At 48.1% G+C, this 27,813-nt stretch overlaps 1 protein-coding gene across 5 annotated transcripts in view; it reads left to right on the forward strand.

Moving 5' to 3' along the window:
* The window catches only part of STXBP5L (syntaxin binding protein 5L), a 398,760-nt gene that overhangs the window by 253,100 nt on the left and 117,847 nt on the right, over positions 1-27,813 (forward strand). For all 5 annotated transcript variants that reach the window (XM_069760483.1, XM_069760479.1, XM_069760480.1 and 2 more), the window contains exons 13-14: positions 9,788-9,855; positions 14,263-14,303. In XM_069760483.1, coding sequence (XP_069616584.1) covers positions 9,788-9,855; positions 14,263-14,303 — 109 coding nt within the window. The remainder of the gene's footprint in view (positions 1-9,787; positions 9,856-14,262; positions 14,304-27,813) is intronic.

Below are 27,813 nucleotides of genomic sequence, written 5' to 3' on the forward strand. Positions count from 1 at the left end.
GATGGAGATGTGCAGTGTGATGAGGGAGGAGGAGATGGAGATGTGCAATGTAATGAGGGAGGAGGAGGTGGAAATGTGCAGTGTGATGAGGTAGGAGAAGATGGAGATGTGCAATGTGATGAGAGAGATGGAGATGTGCAGTGTCATGAGGGAGGAGAAGATGGAGATGTGCAATGTGATGAGGGAGGAGGAGGTGGAGATGCACAGTGTGATGAGGGAGGAGAAGATGGAGATGTGCAGTGTGATGAGGGAGGAGAAGATGGAGATGTGCAATGTGATGAGGGAGGAGGAGGTGGAAATGTGCAGTGTGATGAGGAAGGAGAAGATGGAGATGTGCAGTGTGATGAGGGAGGAGAAGATGGAGATGTGCAATGTGATGAGGAAGGAGGAGGTGGAGATGCGCAGTGTGATGAGGGAGGAGAAGATGGAGATGTGCAATGTGATGAGGGAGGAGGAGGTGGAGATGTGCAATGTGATGAGAGAGATGGAGATGTGCAGTGTGATGAGGGAGGAGAAGATGGAGATGTGCAATATGATGAGGGAGGAGGAGGTGGAGATGCACAGTGTGATGAGGGAGGAGAAGATGGAGATGTGCAGTGTGATGAGGGAGGAGAAGATGGAGATGTGCAATGTGATGAGGGAAGAGGAGATGGAGATGTGCAGTGTGATGAGGGAGGAGGAGGTGGGGATGCACAGTGTGATGAGGGAGGAGGTGGAAATGTACAGTGAGTAGGGAGGAGAAGATGGAGATGTGCAGTGTGATGAGAGAGGAGGAGATGGAGATGTGCAATGTGATGAGGGAGGAGGAGATGGAGATGTGCAGTGTGATGAGGGAGGAGGAGGTGGAGATGCACAGTGTGATGAGGGAGGAGGAGGTGGAGATGCTCAGTGTGATGAGGGAGGAGGTGGAGATGTGCAATGTGATGAGGGAGGAGGAGGTGGAGATGTGCAGTGTGATGAGGGAGGAGGAGATGGAAATGTGCAGTGTGATGAGGGAGGGGGAGGTGGAGATGTGCAATGTGATGAGGGAGGAGAAGATGGAGATGTGCAGTGTGATGAGGGGGGAGGAGATGGAGATGTGCAATGTAATGAGAGAGCAGGAGATGGAGATGTGCAGTGTGATGAGGGAGGAGGAGATGGAGATGTGCAATGTAATGAGGGAGGAGGAGGTGGAGATGTGCAGTGTGATGAGGGAGGAGAAGATGGAGATGTGCAGTGTCATGAGGGAGGAGAAGATGGAGATGTACAGTGTGATGAGGGAGGAGGAGATGGAGATGTGCAATGTAATGAGAGAGGAGGAGATGGAGATGTGCAGTGTGATGAGGGAGGAGGAGATGGAGATGTGCAATGTAATGAGGGAGGAGGAGGTGGAAATGTGCAGTGTGATGAGGTAGGAGAAGATGGAGATGTGCAATGTGATGAGAGAGATGGAGATGTGCAGTGTCATGAGGGAGGAGAAGATGGAGATGTGCAATGTTATGAGGGAGGAGGAGGTGGAGATGCACAGTGTGATGAGGGAGGAGAAGATGGAGATGTGCAGTGTGATGAGGGAGGAGAAGATGGAGATGTGCAATGTGATGAGGGAGGAGGAGGTGGAAATGTGCAGTGTGATGAGGGAGGAGAAGATGGAGATGTGCAGTGTGATGAGGGAGGAGAAGATGGAGATGTGCAATGTGATGAGGGAGGAGGAGGTGGAGATGCGCAGTGTGATGAGGGAGGAGAAGATGGAGATGTGCAATGTGATGAGGGAGGAGGAGGTGGAGATGTGCAATGTGATGAGAGAGATGGAGATGTGCAGTGTGATGAGGGAGGAGAAGATGGAGATGTGCAATATGATGAGGGAGGAGGAGGTGGAGATGCACAGTGTGATGAGGGAGGAGAAGATGGTGATGTGCAGTGTGATGAGGGAGGAGAAGATGGAGATGTGCAGTGTGATGAGGGAGGAGAAGATGGAGATGTGCAGTGTGATGAGGGAGGAGGAGGTGGAGATCCGCAGTGTGATGAGGGAGGAGGAGGTGGAGATGTGCAGTGTGATGAGGGAGGAGGTGGAGATGTGCAGTGTGATGAGGGAGGAGGTGGAGATGTGCAGTGTGATGAGGGAGGAGGAGGTGGAAATGTGCAGTGTGATGAGGAAGGAGGAAGTGGAGATGTGCAGTGTGATGAGAGAGATGGAGATGTGCAGTGTGATGAGGGAGGAGAAGATGGAGATGTGCAATATGATGAGGGAGGAGGAGGTGGAGATGCGCAGTGTGATGAGGGAGGAGAAGATGGAGATGTGCAGTGTGATGAGAGAGGAGGAGATGGAGATGTGCAGTGTGATGAGGGAGGAGAAGATGGAGATGTGCAGTGTGATGAGGGAGGGGGAGGTGGAGATGTGCAATGTGATGAGGGAGGAGAAGATGGAGATGTGCAGTGTGATGAGGGAGGAGGAGATGGAGATGTGCAATGTAATGAGGGAGGAGGAGGTGGAGATGCGCAGTGTGATGAGGGAGGAGAAGATGGAGATGTGCAGTGTCATGAGGGAGGAGAAGATGGAGATGTGCAGTGTGATGAGGGAGGAGGAGATGGAGATGTGCAATGTAATGAGGGAGGAGGAGGTGGAGATGTGCAGTGTGATGAGAGAGGAGGAGATGGAGATGTGCAGTATGATGAGAGAGGAGAAGATGGAGATGTGCAGTGTGATGAGGGAGGAGGAGGTGGAGATGCGCAGTGTGATGAGGGAGGAGGAGGTGGAGATGTGCAGTGTGATGAGGGAGGAGGTGGAGATGTGCAGTGTGATGAGGGAGGAGGTGGAGATGTGCAGTGTGATGAGGGAGGAGGAGGTGGAAATGTGCAGTGTGATGAGGGAGGAGGAGGTGGAGATCCGCAGTGTGATGAGGGAGGAGGAGGTGGAGATGTGCAGTGTGATGAGGGAGGAGGTGGAGATGTGCAGTGTGATGAGGGAGGAGGTGGAGATGTGCAGTGTGATGAGGGAGGAGGAGGTGGAAATGTGCAGTGTGATGAGGAAGGAGGAAGTGGAGATGTGCAGTGTGATGAGAGAGATGGAGATGTGCAGTGTGATGAGGGAGGAGAAGATGGAGATGTGCAATATGATGAGGGAGGAGGAGGTGGAGATGCGCAGTTTGATGAGGGAGGAGAAGATGGAGATGTGCAGTGTGATGAGGGAGGAGAAGATGGAGATGTGCAGTGTGATGAGGGAGGGGGAGGTGGAGATGTGCAATGTGATGAGGGAGGAGAAGATGGAGATGTGCAGTGTGATGAGGGAGGAGGAGATGGAGATGTGCAATGTAATGAGGGAGGAGGAGGTGGAGATGCGCAGTGTGATGAGGGAGGAGAAGATGGAGATGTGCAGTGTCATGAGGGAGGAGAAGATGGAGATGTGCAGTGTGATGAGGGAGGAGGAGATGGAGATGTGCAATGTAATGAGGGAGGAGGAGGTGGAGATGTGCAGTGTGATGAGAGAGGAGGAGATGGAGATGTGCAGTATGATGAGAGAGGAGAAGATGGAGATGTGCAGTGTGATGAGGGAGGAGGAGGTGGAGATGCGCAGTGTGATGAGGGAGGAGGAGGTGGAGATGTGCAGTGTGATGAGGGAGGAGGTGGAGATGTGCAGTGTGATGAGGGAGGAGGTGGAGATGTGCAGTGTGATGAGGGAGGAGGAGGTGGAAATGTGCAGTGTGATGAGGAAGGAGGAAGTGGAGATGTGCAGTGTGATGAGGGAGGAGAAGATGGAGATGTGCAATATGATGAGGGAGGAGGAGGTGGAGATGCGCAGTGTGATGAGGGAGGAGGAGATGGAGATGTGCAGTGTGATGAGGGAGGGGGAGGTGGAGATGTGCAATGTGATGAGGGAGGAGAAGATGGAGATGTGCAGTGTGATGAGGGGGGAGGAGATGGAGATGTGCAATGTAATGAGAAAGGAGGAGATGGAGATGTGCAGTGTGATGAGGGAGGAGAAGATGGAGATGTGCAGTGTGATGAGGGAGGAGGAGATGGAGATGTGCAATATGATGAGGGAGGAGGAGGTGGAGATGCGCAGTGTGATGAGGGAGGAGGAGATGGAGATGTGCAGTGTGATGAGGGAGGGGGAGGTGGAGATGTGCAATGTGATGAGGGAGGAGAAGATGGAGATGTGCAGTGTGATGAGGGAGGAGGAGATGGAGATGTGCAATGTAATGAGGAAGGAGGAGGTGGAGATGTGCAGTGTGATGAGGGAGGAGAAGATGGAGATGTGCAGTGTCATGAGGGAGGAGAAGATGGAGATGCACAGTGTGATGAGGGAGGAGGAGATGGAGATGTGCAATGTAATGAGAGAGGAGGAGATGGAGATGTGCAGTGTGATGAGGGAGGAGGAGATGGAGATGTGCAATGTAATGAGGGAGGAGGAGGTGGAAATGTGCAGTGTGATGAGGTAGGAGAAGATGGAGATGTGCAATGTGATGAGAGAGATGGAGATGTGCAGTGTCATGAGGGAGGAGAAGATGGAGATGTGCAATGTGATGAGGGAGGAGGAGGTGGAAATGTGCTGTGTGATGAGGAAGGAGAAGATGGAGATGTGCAGTGTGATGAGGGAGGAGAAGATGGAGATGTGCAATGTGATGAGGAAGGAGGAGGTGGAGATGCGCAGTGTGATGAGGGAGGAGAAGATGGAGATGTGCAATGTGATGAGGGAGGAGGAGGTGGAGATGTGCAATGTGATGAGAGAGATGGAGATGCACAGTGTGATGAGGGAGGAGAAGATGGAGATGTGCAGTGTGATGAGGGAGGAGAAGATGGAGATGTGCAATGTGATGAGGGAGGAGGAGGTGGAAATGTGCAGTGTGATGAGGAAGGAGAAGATGGAGATGTGCAGTGTGATGAGGGAGGAGAAGATGGAGATGTGCAATGTGATGAGGAAGGAGGAGGTGGAGATGAGCAGTGTGATGAGGGAGGAGAAGATGGAGATGTGCAATGTGATGAGGGAGGAGGAGGTGGAGATGTGCAATGTGATGAGAGAGATGGAGATGTGCAGTGTGATGAGGGAGGAGAAGATGGAGATGTGCAATATGATGAGGGAGGAGGAGGTGGAGATGCACAGTGTGATGAGGGAGGAGAAGATGGAGATGTGCAGTGTGATGAGGGAGGAGAAGATGGAGATGTGCAATGTGATGAGGGAAGAGGAGATGGAGATGTGCAGTGTGATGAGGGAGGAGGAGGTGGGGATGCACAGTGTGATGAGGGAGGAGGTGGAAATGTACAGTGAGTAGGGAGGAGAAGATGGAGATGTGCAGTGTGATGAGAGAGGAGGAGATGGAGATGTGTAATGTGATGAGGGAGGAGGAGATGGAGATGTGCAGTGTGATGAGGGAGGAGGAGGTGGAGATGCACAGTGTGATGAGGCAGGAGGAGGTGGAGATGCTCAGTGTGATGAGGGAGGAGGTGGAGATGTGCAATGTGATGAGGGAGGAGGAGGTGGAGATGTGCAGTGTGATGAGGGAGGAGGAGATGGAGATGTGCAGTGTGATGAGGGAGGGGGAGGTGGAGATGTGCAATGTGATGAGGGAGGAGAAGATGGAGATGTGCAGTGTGATGAGGGGGGAGGAGATGGAGATGTGCAATGTAATGAGAGAGCAGGAGATGGAGATGTGCAGTGTGATGAGGGAGGAGGAGATGGAGATGTGCAATGTAATGAGGGAGGAGGAGGTGGAGATGTGCAGTGTGATGAGGGAGGAGAAGATGGAGATGTGCAGTGTCATGAGGGAGGAGAAGATGGAGATGTACAGTGTGATGAGGGAGGAGGAGATGGAGATGTGCAATGTAATGAGAGAGGAGGAGATGGAGATGTGCAGTGTGATTAGGGAGGAGGAGATGGAGATGTGCAATGTAATGAGGGAGGAGGAGGTGGAAATGTGCAGTGTGATGAGGTAGGAGAAGATGGAGATGTGCAATGTGATGAGAGAGATGGAGATGTGCAGTGTCATGAGGGAGGAGAAGATGGAGATGTGCAATGTTATGAGGGAGGAGGAGGTGGAGATGCACAGTGTGATGAGGGAGGAGAAGATGGAGATGTGCAGTGTGATGAGGGAGGAGAAGATGGAGATGTGCAATGTGATGAGGGAGGAGGAGGTGGAAATGTGCAGTGTGATGAGGGAGGAGAAGATGGAGATGTGCAGTGTGATGAGGGAGGAGAAGATGGAGATGTGCAATGTGATGAGGGAGGAGGAGGTGGAGATGCGCAGTGTGATGAGGGAGGAGAAGATGGAGATGTGCAATGTGATGAGGGAGGAGGAGGTGGAGATGTGCAATGTGATGAGAGAGATGGAGATGTGCAGTGTGATGAGGGAGGAGAAGATGGAGATGTGCAATATGATGAGGGAGGAGGAGGTGGAGATGCACAGTGTGATGAGGGAGGAGAAGATGGTGATGTGCAGTGTGATGAGGGAGGAGAAGATGGAGATGTGCAGTGTGATGAGGGAGGAGAAGATGGAGATGTGCAGTGTGATGAGGGAGGAGGAGGTGGAGATCCGCAGTGTGATGAGGGAGGAGGAGGTGGAGATGTGCAGTGTGATGAGGGAGTTGGTGGAGATGTGCAGTGTGATGAGGGAGGAGGTGGAGATGTGCAGTGTGATGAGGGAGGAGGAGGTGGAAATGTGCAGTGTGATGAGGAAGGAGGAAGTGGAGATGTGCAGTGTGATGAGAGAGATGGAGATGTGCAGTGTGATGAGGGAGGAGAAGATGGAGATGTGCAATATGATGAGGGAGGAGGAGGTGGAGATGCGCAGTGTGATGAGGGAGGAGAAGATGGAGATGTGCAGTGTGATGAGAGAGGAGGAGATGGAGATGTGCAGTGTGATGAGGGAGGAGAAGATGGAGATGTGCAGTGTGATGAGGGAGGGGGAGGTGGAGATGTGCAATGTGATGAGGGAGGAGAAGATGGAGATGTGCAGTGTGATGAGGGAGGAGGAGATGGAGATGTGCAATGTAATGAGGGAGGAGGAGGTGGAGATGCGCAGTGTGATGAGGGAGGAGAAGATGGAGATGTGCAGTGTCATGAGGGAGGAGAAGATGGAGATGTGCAGTGTGATGAGGGAGGAGGAGATGGAGATGTGCAATGTAATGAGGGAGGAGGAGGTGGAGATGTGCAGTGTGATGAGAGAGGAGGAGATGGAGATGTGCAGTATGATGAGAGAGGAGAAGATGGAGATGTGCAGTGTGATGAGGGAGGAGGAGGTGGAGATGCGCAGTGTGATGAGGGAGGAGGAGGTGGAGATGTGCAGTGTGATGAGGGAGGAGGTGGAGATGTGCAGTGTGATGAGGGAGGAGGTGGAGATGTGCAGTGTGATGAGGGAGGAGGAGGTGGAAATGTGCAGTGTGATGAGGAAGGAGGAAGTGGAGATGTGCAGTGTGATGAGGGAGGAGAAGATGGAGATGTGCAATATGATGAGGGAGGAGGAGGTGGAGATGCGCAGTGTGATGAGGGAGGAGGAGATGGAGATGTGCAGTGTGATGAAGGAGGGGGAGGTGGAGATGTGCAATGTGATGAGGGAGGAGAAGATGGAGATGTGCAGTGTGATGAGGGGGGAGGAGATGGAGATGTGCAATGTAATGAGAAAGGAGGAGATGGAGATGTGCAGTGTGATGAGGGAGGAGGAGATGGAGATGTGCAATGTAATGAGGAAGGAGGAGGTGGAGATGTGCAGTGTGATGAGGGAGGAGAAGATGGAGATGTGCAGTGTCATGAGGGAGGAGAAGATGGAGATGCACAGTGTGATGAGGGAGGAGGAGATGGAGATGTGCAATGTAATGAGAGAGGAGGAGATGGAGATGTGCAGTGTGATGAGGGAGGAGGAGATGGAGATGTGCAATGTAATGAGGGAGGAGGAGGTGGAAATGTGCAGTGTGATGAGGTAGGAGAAGATGGAGATGTGCAATGTGATGAGAGAGATGGAGATGTGCAGTGTCATGAGGGAGGAGAAGATGGAGATGTGCAATGTGATGAGGGAGGAGGAGGTGGAGATGCGCAGTGTGATGAGGGAGGAGGAGATGGAGATGTGCAGTGTGATGAGGGAGGGGGAGGTGGAGATGTGCAATGTGATGAGGGAGGAGAAGATGGAGATGTGCAGTGTGATGAGGGGGGAGGGGATGGAGATGTGCAATGTAATGAGAAAGGAGGAGATGGAGATGTGCAGTGTGATGAGGGAGGAGGAGATGGAGATGTGCAATGTAATGAGGAAGGAGGAGGTGGAGATGTGCAGTGTGATGAGGGAGGAGAAGATGGAGATGTGCAGTGTCATGAGGGAGGAGAAGATGGAGATGCACAGTGTGATGAGGGAGGAGGAGATGGAGATGTGCAATGTAATGAGAGAGGAGGAGATGGAGATGTGCAGTGTGATGAGGGAGGAGGAGATGGAGATGTGCAATGTAATGAGGGAGGAGGAGGTGGAAATGTGCAGTGTGATGAGGTAGGAGAAGATGGAGATGTGCAATGTGATGAGAGAGATGGAGATGTGCAGTGTCATGAGGGAGGAGAAGATGGAGATGTGCAGTGTGATGAGGGAGGAGAAGATGGAGATGTGCAATGTGATGAGGGAGGAGGAGGTGGAAATGTGCAGTGTGATGAGGAAGGAGAAGATGGAGATGTGCAGTGTGATGAGGGAGGAGAAGATGGAGATGTGCAATGTGATGAGGAAGGAGGAGGTGGAGATGCGCAGTGTGATGAGGGAGGAGAAGATGGAGATGTGCAATGTGATGAGGGAGGAGGAGGTGGAGATGTGCAATGTGATGAGAGAGATGGAGATGTGCAGTGTGATGAGGGAGGAGAAGATGGAGATGTGCAATATGATGAGGGAGGAGGAGGTGGAGATGCACAGTGTGATGAGGGAGGAGAAGATGGAGATGTGCAGTGTGATGAGGGAGGAGAAGATGGAGATGTGCAATGTGATGAGGGAAGAGGAGATGGAGATGTGCAGTGTGATGAGGGAGGAGGAGGTGGGGATGCACAGTGTGATGAGGGAGGAGGTGGAAATGTACAGTGAGTAGGGAGGAGAAGATGGAGATGTGCAGTGTGATGAGAGAGGAGGAGATGGAGATGTGCAATGTGATGAGGGAGGAGGAGATGGAGATGTGCAGTGTGATGAGGGAGGAGGAGGTGGAGATGCACAGTGTGATGAGGGAGGAGGAGGTGGAGATGCTCAGTGTGATGAGGGAGGAGGTGGAGATGTGCAATGTGATGAGGGAGGAGGAGGTGGAGATGTGCAGTGTGATGAGGGAGGAGGAGGTGGAGATGCACAGTGTGATGTGGGAGGAGGAGGTGGAGATGCGCAGTGTGATGAGGGAGGAGGTGGAGATGTGCAATGTGATGAGGGAGGAGGAGGTGGAGATGTGCAGTGTGATGAGGGAGGAGGTGGAGATGTGCAATGTGATGAGGGAGGAGGAGGTGGAGATGTGCAGTGTGATGAGGGAGGAGGAGGTGGAGATGCGCAGTGTGATGAGGGAGGAGGAGGTGGAGATGTGCAGTGTGGTGAGGGAGGAGGAGGTGGAGATGTGCAGTGTGGTGAGGGAGGAGGAGGTGGAGATGTGCAGTGTGGTGAGAGAGGAGGAGATGGAGATGTGCAGTGCATTGTGGTTAGAGATGAAGATGCAGCCGTGCACTGGGGAGATGGAGCTGGAGCTGGAGGTATTAAAAAAAAGAGGTGTGAAAAGACAAAGAGAGCGAGAGAGCCATCCGTTACCATAGATGAAGGTGATGTGCTGTATACAGTCTGATTTCTCCTTCATTGGTCTGACAAATGTCTGATGTTTTGTGCAGGAATGGCCGATAACAGGCGGCATATGGAACCTTGGGACAACGGCGTACCCCGAAATCATTGTGACAGGGTAAGACCTTGACCCAGCGGGGGAAGGGGCTATAAATGTGAGAAATACGGAAGTATACTTATGATGGTTGGGAGCTGCCATGTGCGCAGGTTTCGCCTTCATAAAGGAGCTTCCTCAGTCTGGTTATGAAGCCCTCGCCCTGGACGCCAGGAGTGGAGTCTGCCCTGTCCTTCCACACCAGTAATGCAGCAGATTGTCATGTTTCTGCCATAAGCAGCTCCAGAAGACGTGGCACGCTGTCTGTATGCTGCTCTTGTGTATCTGGCAGTACTGATTACCAGGGAGCCGTAAATCTGCCCAAATATTGCATCTGGAAAAGTTATGTAGCTTTGTAAAGCTCAAATCCCATTTTACAAGGGTTCAGCCGTAAACCTTGAGGGAGCCACTGAACGTAGGATAAAACGTGATATGAGCATAACCTTACAGTCACCCATTACATTGCTGGGAAGGATGGTGAAATAGGTGTCTTTACATACCTTCCTGGCTGCACCTGGATGCTCCAGATATTCCATCGCTGAGCAAATCGGCAAATGCACAGAGCACAGGCCGATTCCTGCAGGGCACTGAACGTGGGTCGATTCCTGCAAGGCACTGAACGTGGACCGATTCCTGCAAGTGCACTGAGCGCAGGCTGATTCCTTCAGGGCACTGAACGTGGGCCGATTCCTGAAAGGGCACTGAGCGTGGGCCGATTCCTGCAAGTGCACTGAGCGCAGGCTGATTCCTGCAGGGCACTGAGCGTGGGCCGATTCCTGCAAGGGCACCGAGCACAGGCCGATTCCTGCAAGGGCACTGAGCGCGGGCCGATTCCTGCAAGGGCACTGAGCGCGGGCCAATTCCTGCAAGGGCACTGAGCACGGGCCCTAGTTAGACCGCACATGGAGTACTGTGTCCAGTTTTGGGCACCGGTGCTCAGGAAGGATATAATGGAACTAGAGAGAGTACAAAAGGAGGGCAACAAAATTAATAAAGGGGATGGGAGAACTACAATACCCAGATAGATTAGCGAAATTAGGATTATTTAGTCTAGAAAAAAGACGACTGAGGGGCGATCCAATAACCATGTATAAGTATATAAGGGGACAATACAAATATCTCGCTGAGGATCTGTTTATACCAAGGAAGGTGACGGGCACAAGGGGGCATTCTTTGCGTCTGGAGGAGAGAAGGTTTTTCCACCAACATAGAAGAGGATTCTTTACTGTTAGGGCAGTGAGAATCTGGAATTGCTTGCCTGAGGAGGTGGTGATGGCGAACTCAGTCGAGGGGTTCAAGAGAGGCCTGGATGTCTTCCTGGAGCAGAACAATATTAGGTTCTGTAGAAGGACGTAGATCTGGGGATTTATTATGATGGAATATAGGCTGAACTGGATGGACAAATGTCTTTTTTCGGCCTTACTAACTATGTTACTATGTTACTATGTTACCCCACCTATTTCTCAGACACTTTCCCCACCTATTGCTCAGACACTTCCCCCCACCTATTGCTCAGACACTTCCCCACCTATTACTCATACACTTCCTCCATTACTCAGACACTTCCCCCCACCTGTTGCTCAGACACTTCCCCCCACCTATTGCTCAGACACTTCCTCCCACCTATTGATCAGACAATTCCCCACCTATTGATCAGACACTTCCCCCCACCTATTGCTTAGACACTTCCCCCTCCTATTGCTCCGACACTTCCCCCACCTATTGATAAGACACTTCCCCCCACCTTTTGCTCAGACACTTCCCCTTATTGATCAGACACTTCCCCCACCTGTTGTTCAGACACTTCCCCCACCTATTGCTCAGACACTTCCCCCCACCTGTTGTTCAGACACTTCCCCCCACCTGTTGCTCAGACACTTCCCCCCACCTGTTGCTCAGACACTTCCCCCCACCTATTGCTCAGACACTTCCTCCCACCTATTGATCAGACACTTCCCCCACCTATTGATCAGACATTTCCCCCCACCTTTTGCTCAGACACTTCCCCCCACCTGTTGTTCAGACACTTCCCCACCTGTTGCTCAGACACTTCCCCCCACCTGTTGCTCAGACACTTCCCCCCACCTATTGCTCAGACACTTCCCCACACTTATTGCTCAGACACTTCCCCCCACCTATTGCTCAGACACTTCCTCCCACCTATTGCTCAGACACTTCCCCCCACCTGTTGCTCAGACACTTCCCCCCACCTATTGCTCAGACACTTCCTCCCACCTATTGATCAGACACTTCCCCCACCTATTGATCAGACATTTCCCCCCACCTGTTGCTCAGACACTTCCCCCCACCTATTGCTCAGACACTTCCCCCCACTTATTGCTCAGACACTTCCCCCCACCTATTGCTCAGACACTTCCTCCCACTTATTGCTCAGACACTTCCCCCCACCTATTGATCAGACACTCCCCCCACCTATTGATCAGACACTCCCCCCCACCTATTGATCAGACACTTCCCCCATACCCCTGAGAGGTGCAGCTCATGAGATGGGAGCGCTTAGCCATGAAGCCTGGGCTTTCTGTTGACTCCATTCTCCTCTGTGTGTGCTCCGCCGGGAGCTCGGCCTCTTATCTCCTGAGCTGCGCTCCTCTCGGGTTTATGATGAAATGTTTGAGCTTCCATTACATCTGTAATCACAGTTGATTTTCTCTGACATGGAGCTTCTTAAACTAGCCTGGCTTAGAACAAATGCGTCAAAAACTGAAGAAACAAGTACTGAGATAAGCAGGTTTTTGAAAAAATGAAACGTTAAAACATAACCTTTACTCTGTTACTAGATAAAAAGTGGTATAAACAAATAGTGCCACTAAGGTGCTAGTGCTGACACATACAAAAACAGAAACGAACAACCCATAAAATATCTCACTGCCTCGGATCACTCCAAAGGGCCACAAAAATGGTCACCATTCGGAGACACAAGAAAATATCCCGACGCTAGAGGCGTACCTCATGCCACATAGGAGGAAAACCCCCCCCCTGCTAATATCATCAAATGAGTAGTAGTGAACTACCCCGTGCCCATCGGGGATCACACACTATGAAGCAGTAAATATAACGGGGGGTGCCTCTCACTAAGGTGCTCTATAGGGGATATAAAGTACAGTATAAGTAGATCCTGAAATAGCAGTATGCAAACGCGATATACTAAATGTACTGAACATAAAAGAGCATATCCTTACATAACATAGATATTAAGTGGACTAAGCATCTCCCAACCGGAGGCCAGACAACAGATAACACCGTTTTCCACTGAGGGAACCTCTCAAGGTGTGTGTCTAATATGCCACCTAATGGGATAAAATCTTATGTCCACCAATTAAACATGTACTCATCTGCTTATTCTGATGACTATCACAGTCCTTCTGCAGAGATGGATTGAGCCGGACCCTTTAGCGTTTTTTCCAAACATCCGCCTTATGGTATCCTGCTTGAAATATGCCTCCCTCCCATTTTATCCCATTAGGTGACATATTAGACACACACCTTGAGAGGTTCCCTCAGTGGAAAACGGTGTTATCTGTTGTCTGGCCTCCGGTTGGGAGATACTTAGTCCACATAATACCTATGTTAGGTAAGGATATGCTCTTTTATGTTCAGTACATTTAGTATATCGCGTTTGCATACTGCTATTTCAGGATCTACCTATACTGTACTTTATATCCCCTATAGAGCACCTTAGTGAGAGGCACCCCCCGTTACATTTACTGCTTCATAGTGTGTGATCCCCGATGGGCACGGGGTAGTTCACTACTACTCATTTGATGATATTAGCAGGGGGGGTTTTCCTCCTATGTGGCATGAGGTACGCCTCTAGCGTCGGGATATGTTCTTGTGTCTCCGAATGGTGACCATTTTTGTGGCCCTTTGGAGTGATCCGAGGCAGTGAGATATTTTATGGGTTGTTCGTTTCTGTTTTTGTATGTGTCAGCACTAGCACCTTAGTGGCACTGTTTGTTTATACCACTTTTTATCTAGTAACAGAGTAAAGGTTATGTTTTAACGTTTCATTTTTTCAAAAACCTGCTTATCTCAGACATGGAGCTTCACATGCAGTCAGGAAGGTGTGTGATATTTGTCACAGCTGAGGGTTTGTGACCATTGTGTCTGATGTACAGTGCCGTGTGTCAGTGCAGGTATAGTGTCTGTCCAGCAGCTGATCCTGGGCTCTGTAGACACGATACATTGTAACAAACACTCAGTGATGAGACTTTTGCTCTCACTTTTCAGCCTCTGGATGTAACAATGTTCCATTTTGTTTTCCATGATGGTTCGTGGTGCCGCCGCTCTGCTGTTTCTCTCCTGATTGTGGCTTTTCTTCTGTCTGTTGTGGGCATTATTGTTATCACTTCTGTTACCCTCCGTGATGCCGCCTGCGCCGAGCTCTTACCTTTGTCTCCTTTATGTTCTCAGTCACGCGGACGGTTCTGTGAAGTTCTGGGACGCCTCTGCCAGTAAGTACCAGGCCTTCCGTACTGCCTGACCATGACGTTTGGATATGGGACGGACCCCCACTCCATCTTAACACCACCATAACTACAGTAAACCCAGGCACTGGAATAAATACACCAAACACATTTTGTTGGTTGTCAAAATGGCCACAGCTTTTTTTAAATCACAGGATTAACCCCTTAATGACCGGAGCTTTTTTCGGTTTTGTGTTTTTGTTTTTCGCTCCCCTTCTTTCCAGAGCCATAACTTTTTTATTTTTCCGTCAATATGGCCATTTGAGGGCTTATGTTTTGCAGGACGAGTTGTACTTTTGAACGACCCCATTGGTTTTACCATATCGTGTACTAGAAAACGGAAAGAAAATTCCAGGTGACGTGACATTGCAAAAAAAGTGCAATCCCACACTTGTTTTTTGTTTGGCTTTTTTGCGACGAAAAAACCCCCCGTAATTCTGGCATTTCTAATTTTTTTTTCTCGCTGCGCCGTTTAGCGATCAGGTTAATCCTTTTTTTGTATTGATCGATCGGGCGATTCTGAACGCGGCCATGCCAAATAGGTATAGGTTTGATTTTTTTTCATTGTTTTAGTTTAAATGGGGCGAAAGAGGGGTGATTTAAACTTTTATATTTTTTTTAATTTTTTTCATATTTTGAAAACATTTCTTTTTACTTTTGCCATGCTTCAATAGCCTCCATGGGAGACTAGAAGCTGGCACAACTCGATCGGCTCTGCTACATAGGAACGATGGTCAGATCACCTCTGTGTAGGAGAATCACTGCATTGCTATGAGCGCCGGCCACAGGGTGGCGCTCACAGCAATTTGGCATCAACAACCATAGAGGTCTTCAATAGACCTCTGGCTGTCATGCCGATGCATCGCTGACCCCCGATAACGTGATGGAGGTCGGCGATGCTCTCATTTCCGGCCCAATGGTCGGAAGCGCTAGTTAAATGCTGCTGTCAGCGTTTGATAGCGTCATTTAACTAGTTAATAGCGGCGGGTGGATCGTGATTCCACCCGCTGCTATTGCGGGCACATGTCAGCTGTACAAAACAGCTGACATGTCGCGGCTTTGATGCGGGCGCACCGCCGGAGCCCACATCAAGGCGGAGGTTCTGACCTCGGACCTACTATCCCATCCGAGGGAAAGGGGTTAAATGGACTCGACCGCCATCAGCCAAGAAGCCATCAGCCAAGAAGCCATCAGCCAAGAAGCCAACAGTCGGTCCTACATGGAAAGACTGTGCCTACAAGTCACAAAACTCCAGAGTAACAACAGATTGATTTACACCATGCAACGCTACTACATTGTGTCCGATAGTCCGGTAACTAAAGAGAAATAACAGCCGCTAAAATCCCGTAATAGGGAATGTGGAAAGCAGGCATAATAATGGGGCGACCACAGTGCGATACCTGTTAGGGTATGTGCCCACGCTGCGGATTTTCCTGCGGATTTTTCCGCAGCGGATTTGGAAAATCCGCAGTGCAAAACCACTGCGGTTTTCACTGCGGATTTTCTAGCGGTTTGTTCTGCGGATTCTTCTGCGGGTTTTCACCAGCACTTTCCTATTGGTGCTGGTTGAAACCCGCTGCGGAATCCGCATAAACAATTGACATGCTGCGGAAAATAATCCGCAGCGTTTCCGCGCGGCTTTTTCCGCAGCATGTGCACAGCGTTTTTTTTTCCCCATAGGTTTACATTGTACTGTAAACTTTGGGAAAACTGCTGCGGACCCGCAGCGGCCAAATCCGCTGCGGATCCGCAGCATGTGCACACAGCCTAAATGTGTCATTTCCCAAAACCATTGTACCGCACGTAACTCACAGATTCTGGTTCTAGGAACCACCATTATGTAGCCGCTAAGCCCCCTGGACAAAAGCTTTCCTTTTTTTCATAAACTCTTTGCAGTAATAATTTCTTACACCCACTTACTACTAACCGAAAAGTAAAGAGAAAGATATTATAGTGTCCCTAAAAGCTATATACAGCGGGTACGGAAAGTATTCAGACCCCTTTACATTTCTCACTCTTTGTTTCATCACAGCCATTTGGTAAATTCTAGAAGGTTAATTTTTTTCTCATTAACCCCTTTACCCCCAAGGGTGGTTTGCACGTTAATGACCAGGCCAATTTTTACAATTCTGACCACTGTCCCTTTATGAGGTTATAACTCCGAAACGCTTCAACGGATCCTGGTGATTCTGACATTGTTTTCTCGTGACATATTGTACTTCATGATAGTGGTAAAATTTCTTTGATAGTACCTGCGTTTATTTGTGAAAAAAACGGAAATTTGGCGAAAATTTTGAAAATTTCGCAATTTTCAAACTTTGAATTTTTATGCAATTAAATCACAGAGATATGTCACACAAAATACTTAATAAGTAACATTTCCCACATGTCTCCTTTACATCAGCATAATTTTGGAACCAATTTTTTTTTTGTTAGGGAGTTATAAGGGTTAAAAGTTGACCAGCAATTTCTCATTTTTACAACACCATTTTTTTTTAGGGACCACGTCTCATTTGAAGTCATTTTGAGGGGTCTATATGATAGAAAATGCCCAAGTGTGACACCATTCTAAAAACTGCACCCCTCAAGGTGCTCAAAACCACATTCAAGAAGTTTATTAACCCTTCAGGTGTTTAATAGGAATTTTTGGAATGTTTAAATAAAAATGAACATTTAACTTTTTTACACAAAAAATTTACTTCAGCTCCAATTTGTTTTATTTTACCAAGGGTAACAGGAGAAATTGGACCCAAAAAGTTGTTGTCCAATTTGTCCTGAGTACGCTGATACCCCATATGTGGCAGTAAACCACTGTTTGGGCGCATGGGAGAGCTCGGAAGGGAAGGAGCGCTATTTGACTTTTCAATGCAAAATTGACAGGAATTGAGATGGAACGCCATGTTGCGTTTGGAGAGCCACTGATGTGCCTAAACATTGAAACCCCCCACAAGTGACACCATTTTGGAAAGTAGACCCCCTAAGGAACTTATCTGGATGTGTGGTGAGCACTTTGACCCACCAAGTGCTTCACAGAAGTTTATAATGCAGAACCGTAAAAATAAAAAATCATATTTTTTCACAAAAATTATATTTTTGCCCCCAATTTTTTATTTTTCCAAGGGTAAGAGAAGAAATTGGACCTCAAAAGTTGTTGTCCAATTTGTCCTGAGTACGCTGATACCTCATATGTGGCAGTAAACCACTGTTTGGGCGCATGGGAGAGCTCGGAAGGGAAGGAGCGCAGTTTGACTTTTCAATGCAAAATTGACAGAAATTGAGATGGGACGCCATGTTGCGTTTGGAGAGCCACTGATGTGCCTAAACATTGAAACCCCCCACAAGTGACACCATTTTGGAAAGTAGACCCCCTAAGGAACTTATCTGGATGTGTGGTGAGCACTTTGACCCACCAAGGGCTTCACAGAAGTTTATAATGCAGAGCCATAAAAATAAAACAAAATGTTTTTCCCACAAAAATTATTTTTTAGCCCCCAGTTTTGTATTTTCCCTAGGGTAACAGGAGAAATTGGACCCCAAAAGTTGTTGTCCAATTTGTCCTGAGTACGCTGATACCCCATATGTGGGGGGGAACCACCGTTTGGGCGCATGGGAGGGTTCGGAAGGGAAGGAGCGCCATTTGGAATGCAGACTTAGATGGAATGGTCTGCAGGCGTCACATTGCGTTTGCAGAGCCCCTAATGTACCTAAACAGTAGAAACCCCCCACAAGTGACACCATTTTGGAAAGTAGACCCCCTAAGGAACTCATCTTGATGTGTTGTGAGAGCTTTGAACCCCCAAGTATTTCACTACAGTTTATAACGCAGAGCCATGCAAATAAAAAATATTTTTTTTTCCACAAAAATTATATTTTAGCCCCCAGTTTTGTATTTTTCCAAGGTTAGCAGGAGAAATTGGACCCTAAATGTTGTTGTCCAATTTGTCCTGAGTACGCTGATACCCGATATGTGGGGGGGAACCACCGTTTGGGCGCATGGGAGGGCTCGGAAGGGAAGGAGCATCATTTGGAATGCAGACTTAGATGGATTGGTCTGCAGGCGTCACATTGCGTTTGCAGAGCCCCTAATGTACCTAAACAGTAGAAACCCCCCACAAGTGACCCCATATTGGAAACTAGACCCCTCAATGAACTTATCTAGATGTGTTGTGAGAACTTTGAACCCCCAAGTGTTTCACTACAGTTTATAACGCAGAGCCGTGAAAATAAAAAATCTTTTTGTTTTCCCACAAAAATTATTTTTTAGCCCCCAGTTTTGTATTTTCCCAAGGGTAACAGGAGAAATTGGTCCACAAAAGTTGTTGTCCAATTTGTCCTGAGTACGCTGATACCCCATATGTTGGGGTAAACCCCTGTTTGGGCACACAGGAGAGCTCGGAAGGGAAGGAGCACTGTTTTACTTTTTCAACGCAGAATTGGCTGGAATTGAGATCGGACGCCATGTCGTGTTTGGAGAGCCCCTGATGTGCCGAAACAGTGGAAACCCCCCAATTATAACTGAAACCCTAATCTAAACACACCCCTAACCCTAATTCCAACGGTAACCCTAACCACACCTCTAACCCTGACACACCCCTAACCCTAATCCCAACCCTATTCCCAACTGTAAATGTAATCTAAACCCTAACCCTAACTTTAGCCCCAACCCTAACTGTAGCCCCAACCCTAACCCTAACCCTAGCCCTAACCCTAGCCCTAACCCTAGCCCTAGCCCTAGCCCTAACCCTAGCCCTAACCCTAGCCCTAACCCTAACCCTAGCCCTAGCCCTAACCCTAGCCCTAGCCCTAACCCTAGCCCTAACCCTAACCCTAGCCCTAACCCTAGCCCTAACCCTAGCCCTAACCCTAGCCCTAGCCCTAACCCTAGCCCTAACCCTAGCCCTAACCCTAGCCCTAACCCTAGCCCTAGCACTAACCCTAGCCCTAACCCTAATGGGAAAATGGAAATAAATACATTTTTTTTTATTTTTCCCTAACTAAGGGGGTGATGAAGGGGGGTTTGATTTACTTTTATAGCGAGTTTTTTAGCGGATTTTTATGATTGGCAGCCGTCACACACTGAAAGACCCTTTTTATTGTAAAAAATATTTTTTGCAATACCACATTTTGAGAGCTATAATTTTTCCATATTTTGGTCCACAGAGTCATGTGAGGTCTTGTTTTTTGCGGGACGAGTTGACGTTTTTATTGAAAACATTTTTGGGCACGTGACATTTTTTTATCGCTTTTTATTCCGATTTTTGTGAGGAAGAATGACCAAAAGCCAGCTATTCATGAATTTCTATTGGGGGAGGCGTTTATACCGTTCCGCGTTTGGTAAAATTGATAAATCAGTTTTATTCTTCGGGTCAGTACGATTACAGCGATACCTCATTTATATCATTTTTTTATGGTTTGGTGCTTTTATACGATAAAAACTATTTTACAGAAAAAATAATTATTTTTGCATCGCTTTATTCTCAGGACTATAACTTTTTTATTGTTTTGCTGATGATGCTGTATGGCGGCTCTTTTTTTGCGGGACAATATGACGCTTTCAGCGGTACCATGGTTATTTATATCTGTCCTTTTGATCGCGTGTTATTCCACTTTTTGTTCGGCGGTATGATAATAAAGCGTTGTTTTTTGCCTCGTTTTTTTTTTTTTTTTCTTACGGTGTTTACTGAAGGGGTTAACTAGTGGGACAGTTTTATAGGTCGGGTCGTTACGGACGCGGCGATACTAAATATGTGTACTTTTATTGGGTTTTTTTTTTTATTTAGATGAAGAAATGTATTTATGGGAATAATATTTTTTTTTTTTTTTCATTATTTTGGAATATTTTTTTTTATTTTTTTTACACATTTGGAAAATTTTTTTTTTACTTTTTTACTTTGTCCCAGGGGGGGACATCACAGATCAGTGATCTGACAGTTTGCACAGCACTCTGTCAGATCACTGATCTGACATGCAGCGCTGCAGCCTTCACAGTGCCTGCTCTGAGCAGGCTCTGTGAAGCCACCTCCCTCCCTGCAGGACCCGGATCCGCGGCCATCTTGGATCCGGGGCTCGAGCAGGGAGGGAGGTGAGGAGACCCTCGCAGCAACGCGATCACATCGCGTTGCTGCGGGGGGCTCAGGGAAGCCCGCAGGGAGCCCCCTCCCTGCGCGGTGCTTCCCCGCACCGCCGGCACATCGCGATCATCTTTGATCGCGGTGTGCCAGGGGTTAATGTGCCGGGGGCGGTCCGTGACCGCTCCTGGCACATAGTGCCGGATGTCAGCTGCGATAAGCAGCTGACACCCGGCCGCGATCGGCCGCGCTCCCCCCGTGAGCGCGGCCGATCGGCTATGACGTACTATCCCGTCCAGGGTCAGATAAGCCCAGGGCACCTCGACGGGATAGTACGTCTAAGGTCACAGAGGGGTTAATGTTCACTCTGCACCCCATCTTCACTGAAAAAAACAAATGTAGAAATTTTTGAAAATTTAATAAAAAAGAAAAACTGAAATATCACATGGTCATAAGTCTTCAGACCCTTTGCTCAGACTCTCATATTTAAGTCACATGCCGTCCATTTCCTTGTGATCCTCCTTGATCCTCACTATGATTTATAAAGAGAAAACACAGCAGTCTGACGATAAATGGCTTCACCCAACCTCTAACCATGAGTGGAGAAAAATTGTTATCATTCATATTCTCTGAAAAAGGGCGTGTAAACGTTTGAGGACAACTGTATATAGATCCTGTGTATCCAGGTTAAATATACAGCCCAGGGATTGAGTATGCACATCACACATATATGGTGAGGAGTGATAACCTGGATGCACAGGATCTGTGTACATAAGTATATGGCACAGGGATGGAGTCTGTAGACAGATCACACATATATGGTGAGGAGTGATAACCTGGATACACAGGATCTGTGTACATAAGTATATGGCACAGGGATGGAGTCTGTATACAGATCACACATATATGATGAGGAGTGATAACCTGGATACACAGGATCTGTATACATAAGTATATGGCACAGGGATGGAGTCTGTATACAGATCACACATATATGATGTGGAGTGATAACCTGGATACACAGGATCTGTATACATAAGTATATGGCACAGGGATTGAGTATGCAGATCACACATATATGGTGAGGAGTGATAACCTGGATACACAGGATCTGTATACATAAGTATATGGCACAGGGATTCAGTATGCAGATCACACATATCTGCTGAGGAGTGATAACCTGGATACACAGGATCTGTACACCATGTTCCAAATTATTATGCAAATTGGATTTGTGTCATAAAGATTTAATTGTTTTATTTTTCAAATAAACTCGTAGATGGTATTGTGTCTCAGGTCTCAATGGATCGCTGGAATCATTCTTCAACACGTGATAATTAGTTTTCCAGGTGATTCTAATTAAAGGAAAACTACTTATAAATGATGTTCCACATTATTAAGCAGCCACAGGTTTCAAGCAATATGGGAAATAAAAAGGATCTCTCTGCTGCCGAAAAGCGTTAAATAGTGCAATGCCTTGGACAAGGGATGTAAACATTAGATATTTCACGAAAACTTAAGAGTGATCATCGTACTGTTAAGAGATTTGTGACTGAATTGAGCACAGACAGAGTTCATGCAGATAAAGGCATAATGAGGAAGGTTTCTGCCAGACAAATTAATTGGATTAAGAGAGCAGCTGCTAAAATACCATTACAAACCATCAAACAGATATTTGAAGCTGCTGGTGCCTCTGGAGTCCCTCGAACTTCAAGGTGTAGGATCCTCCAAAGGCTTGCTGTGGTGCATAAACCTACTATTCGGCCACCCCTAAACAGTGTTCACAAGCAGAAACCATTGCAGTGGGCCCAGACATACATGAACACTAATTTCCAAACAGTCTTGTTTACTGATGAGTGTCGAGCAACCCTGGATGGTCCAGATGGATGGAGTAGTGGATGGTTGGTGGATGGCCACCATGTCCCAACAAGGCTGCGACGTCAGCAAGGAGGTGGAGGAGTCATGTTTTGGCCCGGAATCATGGGGAAACAGCTGGTAGGACGCTTTAAGGTTCCTGAAGGTGTGAAAATGACCTCTGCAAAGTATATAGAGTTTCTGACTGACAACTTTCTTCCATGGTATAAAAAGCAGAAACCAGGAGCAAAATCCTCTTCATGCTGACAATGCCCCATCTCATGCTGCAAAGAATCTGAGTCATTGGCTGCTATGGGCATAAAAGGAGATAAAGAAGGCTCCGATGTTAGGAGGTTTTGGCGTTAAATAGCTTTTTTGCTCAGTGAATGTGACCGCCTAATGCTGCAGATTCCACAAATGAGACTTTTCAGTTCTTTATATCGAATGTTTAGAAATTCTACTGGGCCTAATAATTTGGATCAGTGCATTGTGGGGTTTTATTCATTTTGGAGATTATACTGTTATCATTGGGAGGTTTCTTCAATAAACTTCGATGTATAATCTAACGGGTGATGGCTTTTGTTAGACTGACATTTGACACCGACCATTTAGGAAAATCAGAGAAAAATGTCATTTGCATAATAATTTGGAACACGGTGTATACATAAGTGTACGGCACAGGGTGGGGTCCCCTCAAAGCAGAATCACTTTTGCTTAAAGTCTGCATAGTTATACTAACAAAACTGCGGGAGTTAAAGGTCCACCCCTCCCAAAGCCATGCCCCCCGCTGCTTAGTGCTGGGGGACTGGAGGTAAAGGACATGACATGGAAGCTCCCAGCTCCTGACTTTGGGGGCTCTGTGCCCCCCAGTGTACACCCAGATGCCAGTGCAGAACGGATACTTCTGCACCCAGAGCTCTTTGTTCTTCACCGTCTTCTGGATCTTTGCTCGCTGCCAGTGAGTAGAAGCAGAGCGATTGTGTGAACATAGACAGGAATGTTCCCAGTGAGTGTAAGCAGAGCGATTGTGTGAACGTAGACAGGAATGTTCCCAGTGAGTAGAAGCAGAGCGATTGTGTGAACGTAGACAGGAATGTTCCCAGTGAGTGTAAGCAGAGATCCTGAAAGTATTGGGCGGCAGCACGAGGAGACTCTCACTTCATGGTCACCTTTTAGGTGTTAATGTTCCTTAAGGGAATCAATTTAGGTTCCATATTACAGTAATTCCGATGTGCACTCATCTCCTGCAGAGGCGCCGATGTTCCCGAAGGCCGGGGCATTGTTGTGTCACATGCTAGCTGCTGTCAATAAGCGGCCTCTCATCATCTAACGCTGATCTCTGTGGTACCATTGTTGTGATACCACTGCTACTGATCTCTGTGATACCACTGCTACTGATCTCTGTGATACCACTACTACTGATCTCTGTGATACCACTGCTACTGTTCTTTGTAGTACCTCTGATCTCTGTGATAGTATTGTCCCTGATCTCTGTGGTACCACTGCCCCTGATCTCTGTAATACCACTGCTACTAATCTCTGTGGTACCACTGCCGCTGATCTGTGTGGCACCACTGCCGCTGATCCCTGTGGTAGTTGCTGATCTGATCTCTGTGGTACCACTACTACTGACCTCTTTGGTACCACTGCCCATGATCTCTGTGGTACCACTGTCACTGATCTCTGTGATACTACTGTCACAGATCTCCGTGGTATCACTGCCAGTGGTCTTTGTGGTACCACTACTACTGATCTCTGTGACACCACTGCCCCTGATCTCTGTGGTATCCCTCTTGCTGATCTTTGGTACATCTGCCAGTGCGGTACTACACCATTGCTGCTGATCTTTGTAATACAACTCCTTATGAACTCTGTGGTACCACTGCTGCTGATGTGTGGCACGACTGCCACTGATCTCTCTGGCACTACTTCCACTGATCTCTGTGGTACCAATGCCTCTGGTCTCTGTGGCACTACTGCCACTGATCTCTGTGGTACCACTGCCCCTGATCTCTGTGGCACTACTGCCGCTGATCTCTGTGGCACTACTGCCGCTGATCTCTGTGGTACCACTGCCCCTGATCTGTGTGGCACTAGTGCTGCTGATCTCTGTGGTACCACTGCCCCTGATCTCTGTGGCACTACTGCCCCTGATCTCTGTGGTACCACTGCCCCTGATCTCTGTGGCACTACTGTCGCTGATCTCTGTGGCACTACTGCCACTGATCTCTGTGGTACCACTGCCCCTGATCTCTGTGGCACTACTGCCGCTGATCTCTGTGGTACCACTGCCCCTGATCTCTGTGGCACTACTGCCGCTGATCTCTGTGGCACTACTGCCGCTGATCTCTGTGGTACCACTGCCCCTGATCTCTGTGGTACCACTGCCCCTGATCTGTGTGGCACTACTGCTGCTGATCTCTGTGGTACCACTGCCCCTGATCTCTGTGGCACTACTGCCGCTAATCTCTGTGGTACCACTGCCCCTGACCTCTGTGATACTACTTCCAATGATGTCTGTGGTACCAGTGCTGCTAATCACTGAGGTACAATTGTTGCTGATCTCTGTAGTACCACTGCACCTGATCCCTGTGGCACTACTGCCGCTGATCTCTGGTACTAATGCCCGTGACTGATGTGGTATCACTGCCACTGATCTCTGGTACCACTGCAGCTGATTTCTGTGGTACTAGTGCTGCTGATCACTGAAGTACAATTGTTGCTGGTCTCTATAGTACCACTGCCCCTGATCTCTGTGGTTCCACTGCCCCTGACCTCTGTGATACTAGTGCCACTGATCTCTGTAGTACCACTGCCGATGATCTCTTTGGTACCACTGTTGCTGATGGTGTCCTCATAGCTCTATGAATGGCATATTCCGCTCCGTCTTCACTACGGATACATGATCTTACTTCACATTTGTTGCGGATGAGATTTTTCATGATCTGTAAACATAAAATGAGTGAAGCAAAGACCCGGAGAGATTCTTCCACGTGAGCGAAGCGAGCCGCCGCTTATCTCCCGCGGTTAGGTTCCAGCTTGTGCCTGGAGATGCCGACTGCACATCACTGGCTGCAGCCGGAGCGGCTTCTCCCAGCAGAAATCACGGCTGCCAAATAAGCCTAGCCAAAGTGACGAGTGTCATAGACCTCTGTAGAGTGCTGGTCGCCCCGCACGCCCCATGCGCTCCTCTCACCCCACGCGCCTCTTTCACCCCACGCGCCCCTCTCACCCCATCCACACATCATTTATTCCATTGTTTGGGGGAATTAAATCTTCTGAGTAGAGAAGGTAACAGAGATCACACATGATAAAAAACGAAATATAAAAATATATGGATAACACTAAACATATATCTGTGTGAGGGGAGCGGGGTGTGCAGAATGGAAAATCACAGGTATAAGCTGCATGGCATCTATATACTTTATATGCACCTTTGGCTGGAGGAGCAGATAATAATCAATTTAATTGCATAGGAGCACTAGAATTTATATCAAAGGTTTATTGTAGATAAAGTGCAATATAATAAATGGTACAATATAATTAAAGTAATATAAGTAATAGTGCAAAAATAGAAATGTAGAATGTAAGATACCACAAAAAAACCTAATATAAGATCAGACTGGAAGAGGAGAGGGACAGAGGAGAGTGGAGAAGGACAGAGGAGAGTGGAGGAGGACAGAGGAGAGTGGAGGACAGAGGAGAATGGAGGAGGACAGAGGAGAATGGAGGAGGACAAAGGAGAGTGGAGGAGAATTCAGGAGGACAGAGGAGAATGGAGGATAGAGGAGAGTGGAGGAGGACAGAGGAGATTGGAGGAGAATGCAGGAGGACAGAGGAGAATGGAGGACAGAGGAGAGTGGAGGACAGAGGAGAGTGGAGGAGGACAGAGGAGAGTGGAGGAGGACTGTTGTGAATTCTGTGGCAGAGCTCCCTCCTGTGGTCACAAGTGGTACTTCGGCTGATTCTCTCTGTGAGCTTCCGTTGGTGGAGGAAAGTGGTACTGCGGCTTCTGAGTTTCCTTCCTCAGGTGATGTGGTGAAGTCGTTAGGTGCTGCTCTATTTAACTCCACCTAGTGCTTTGATCCTGGCCTCCAGTCAATGTTCTAGTATTGGACCTGTTTCCTCCTGGATCGTTCCTGTGGCCTGCTGCTCTGCATAGCTAAGTTCTGCTTTGCTATTTTGTTTTCTGTTTTTTTTCTGTCCAGCTTGTCTATTTGTTTTTTCCTGCTTGCTGGAAGCTCTGGGACGCAGAGGGTGTACCTCCGTGCCGTTAGTTCGGTACGGAGGGTCTTTTTGCCCCCTTTGCGTGGTTTTTGTAGGGTTTTGTGTTGACCGCAAAGTTACCTTTCCTATCCTCGCTCTGTTCAGAAAGTCGGGCCTCACTTTGCTAAATCTATTTCATCTCTACATTTGTCTTTTCATCTTAACTCACAGTCATTATATGTGGGGGCTGCCTTTTCCTTTGGGGTATTTCTCTGAGGCAAGGTAGGCTTATTTTCTATCTTCAGGCTAGCTAGTTTCTCAGGCTGTGCCGAGTTGCATAGGGAGTGTTAGGCGCAATCCACGGCTGCCTCTAGTGTGTTTGAGAGGATTAGGGATTGCGGTCAGCAGAGTTCCCACGTCTCAGAGCTCGTTCTATGTTTTTGGGTTATTGTCAGGTCACTGTATGTGCTCTGACCTCTATGTCCATTGTGGTACTGAATTACCTATCACAACAGTACTGGAGGCCAAAAGTACTAATGATTCTCAATAGAGGGAAAAAAGAAGTTCTGAGACCATTTTTTTTTCTCTGCACTGTGTTTTGCCTTTTTTTCCCCCTAGACATTTGGGTGGTTCAGGACACAGGTGTAGCGATGGACATTAATGGTCTGTCTTCATGTGTGGATCAGCTCACGGCAAGAGTACAAAATATTCAAGACTTTGTGGTTCAGAATTCTATGTTAGAACCGAGAATTCCTATTCCTGATTTGTTTTTTGGAGATAGAACTAAATTTCTGAGTTTCAAAAATAATTGTAAACTATTTCTGGCTTTGAAACCTCGCTCCTCTGGTGACCCAGTTCAACAAGTTAGGATCATTATTTCTTTTTTACGTGGCGACCCTCAGGACTGGGCATTTTCTCTTGCGTCAGGAGATCCTGCATTAAGTAATATCGATGCGTTTTTCCTGGCGCTCGGATTGCTGTACAATGAACCTAATTCAGTGGATCAGGCAGAGAAAAATTTGCTGGCTCTGTGTCAGGGTCAGGATGAGATAGAGGTATATTGTCAGAAATTTAGAAAGTGGTCCGTACTCACTCAGTGGAATGAAGGTGCGCTCGCAGCTATTTTCAGAAAAGGTCTCTCTGAAGCCCTTAAGGATGTCATGGTGGGATTTCCTATGCCTGCTGGTCTGAATGAGTCTATGTCTTTGGCCATTCAGATCGGTCGACGCTTGCGTGAGCGTAAATCTGTGCACCATTTGGCGGTATTACCTGAGCTTAAACCTGAGCCTATGCTGTGCGATAGGACTTTGACCAGAGTTGAACGGCAAGAACACAGACGTCTGAATGGGCTGTGTTTCTACTGTGGTGAT

Source organism: Ranitomeya imitator, chromosome 3, assembly GCF_032444005.1.
Source record: "Ranitomeya imitator isolate aRanImi1 chromosome 3, aRanImi1.pri, whole genome shotgun sequence".
Classification (NCBI taxonomy): domain Eukaryota; kingdom Metazoa; phylum Chordata; class Amphibia; order Anura; family Dendrobatidae; genus Ranitomeya; species Ranitomeya imitator.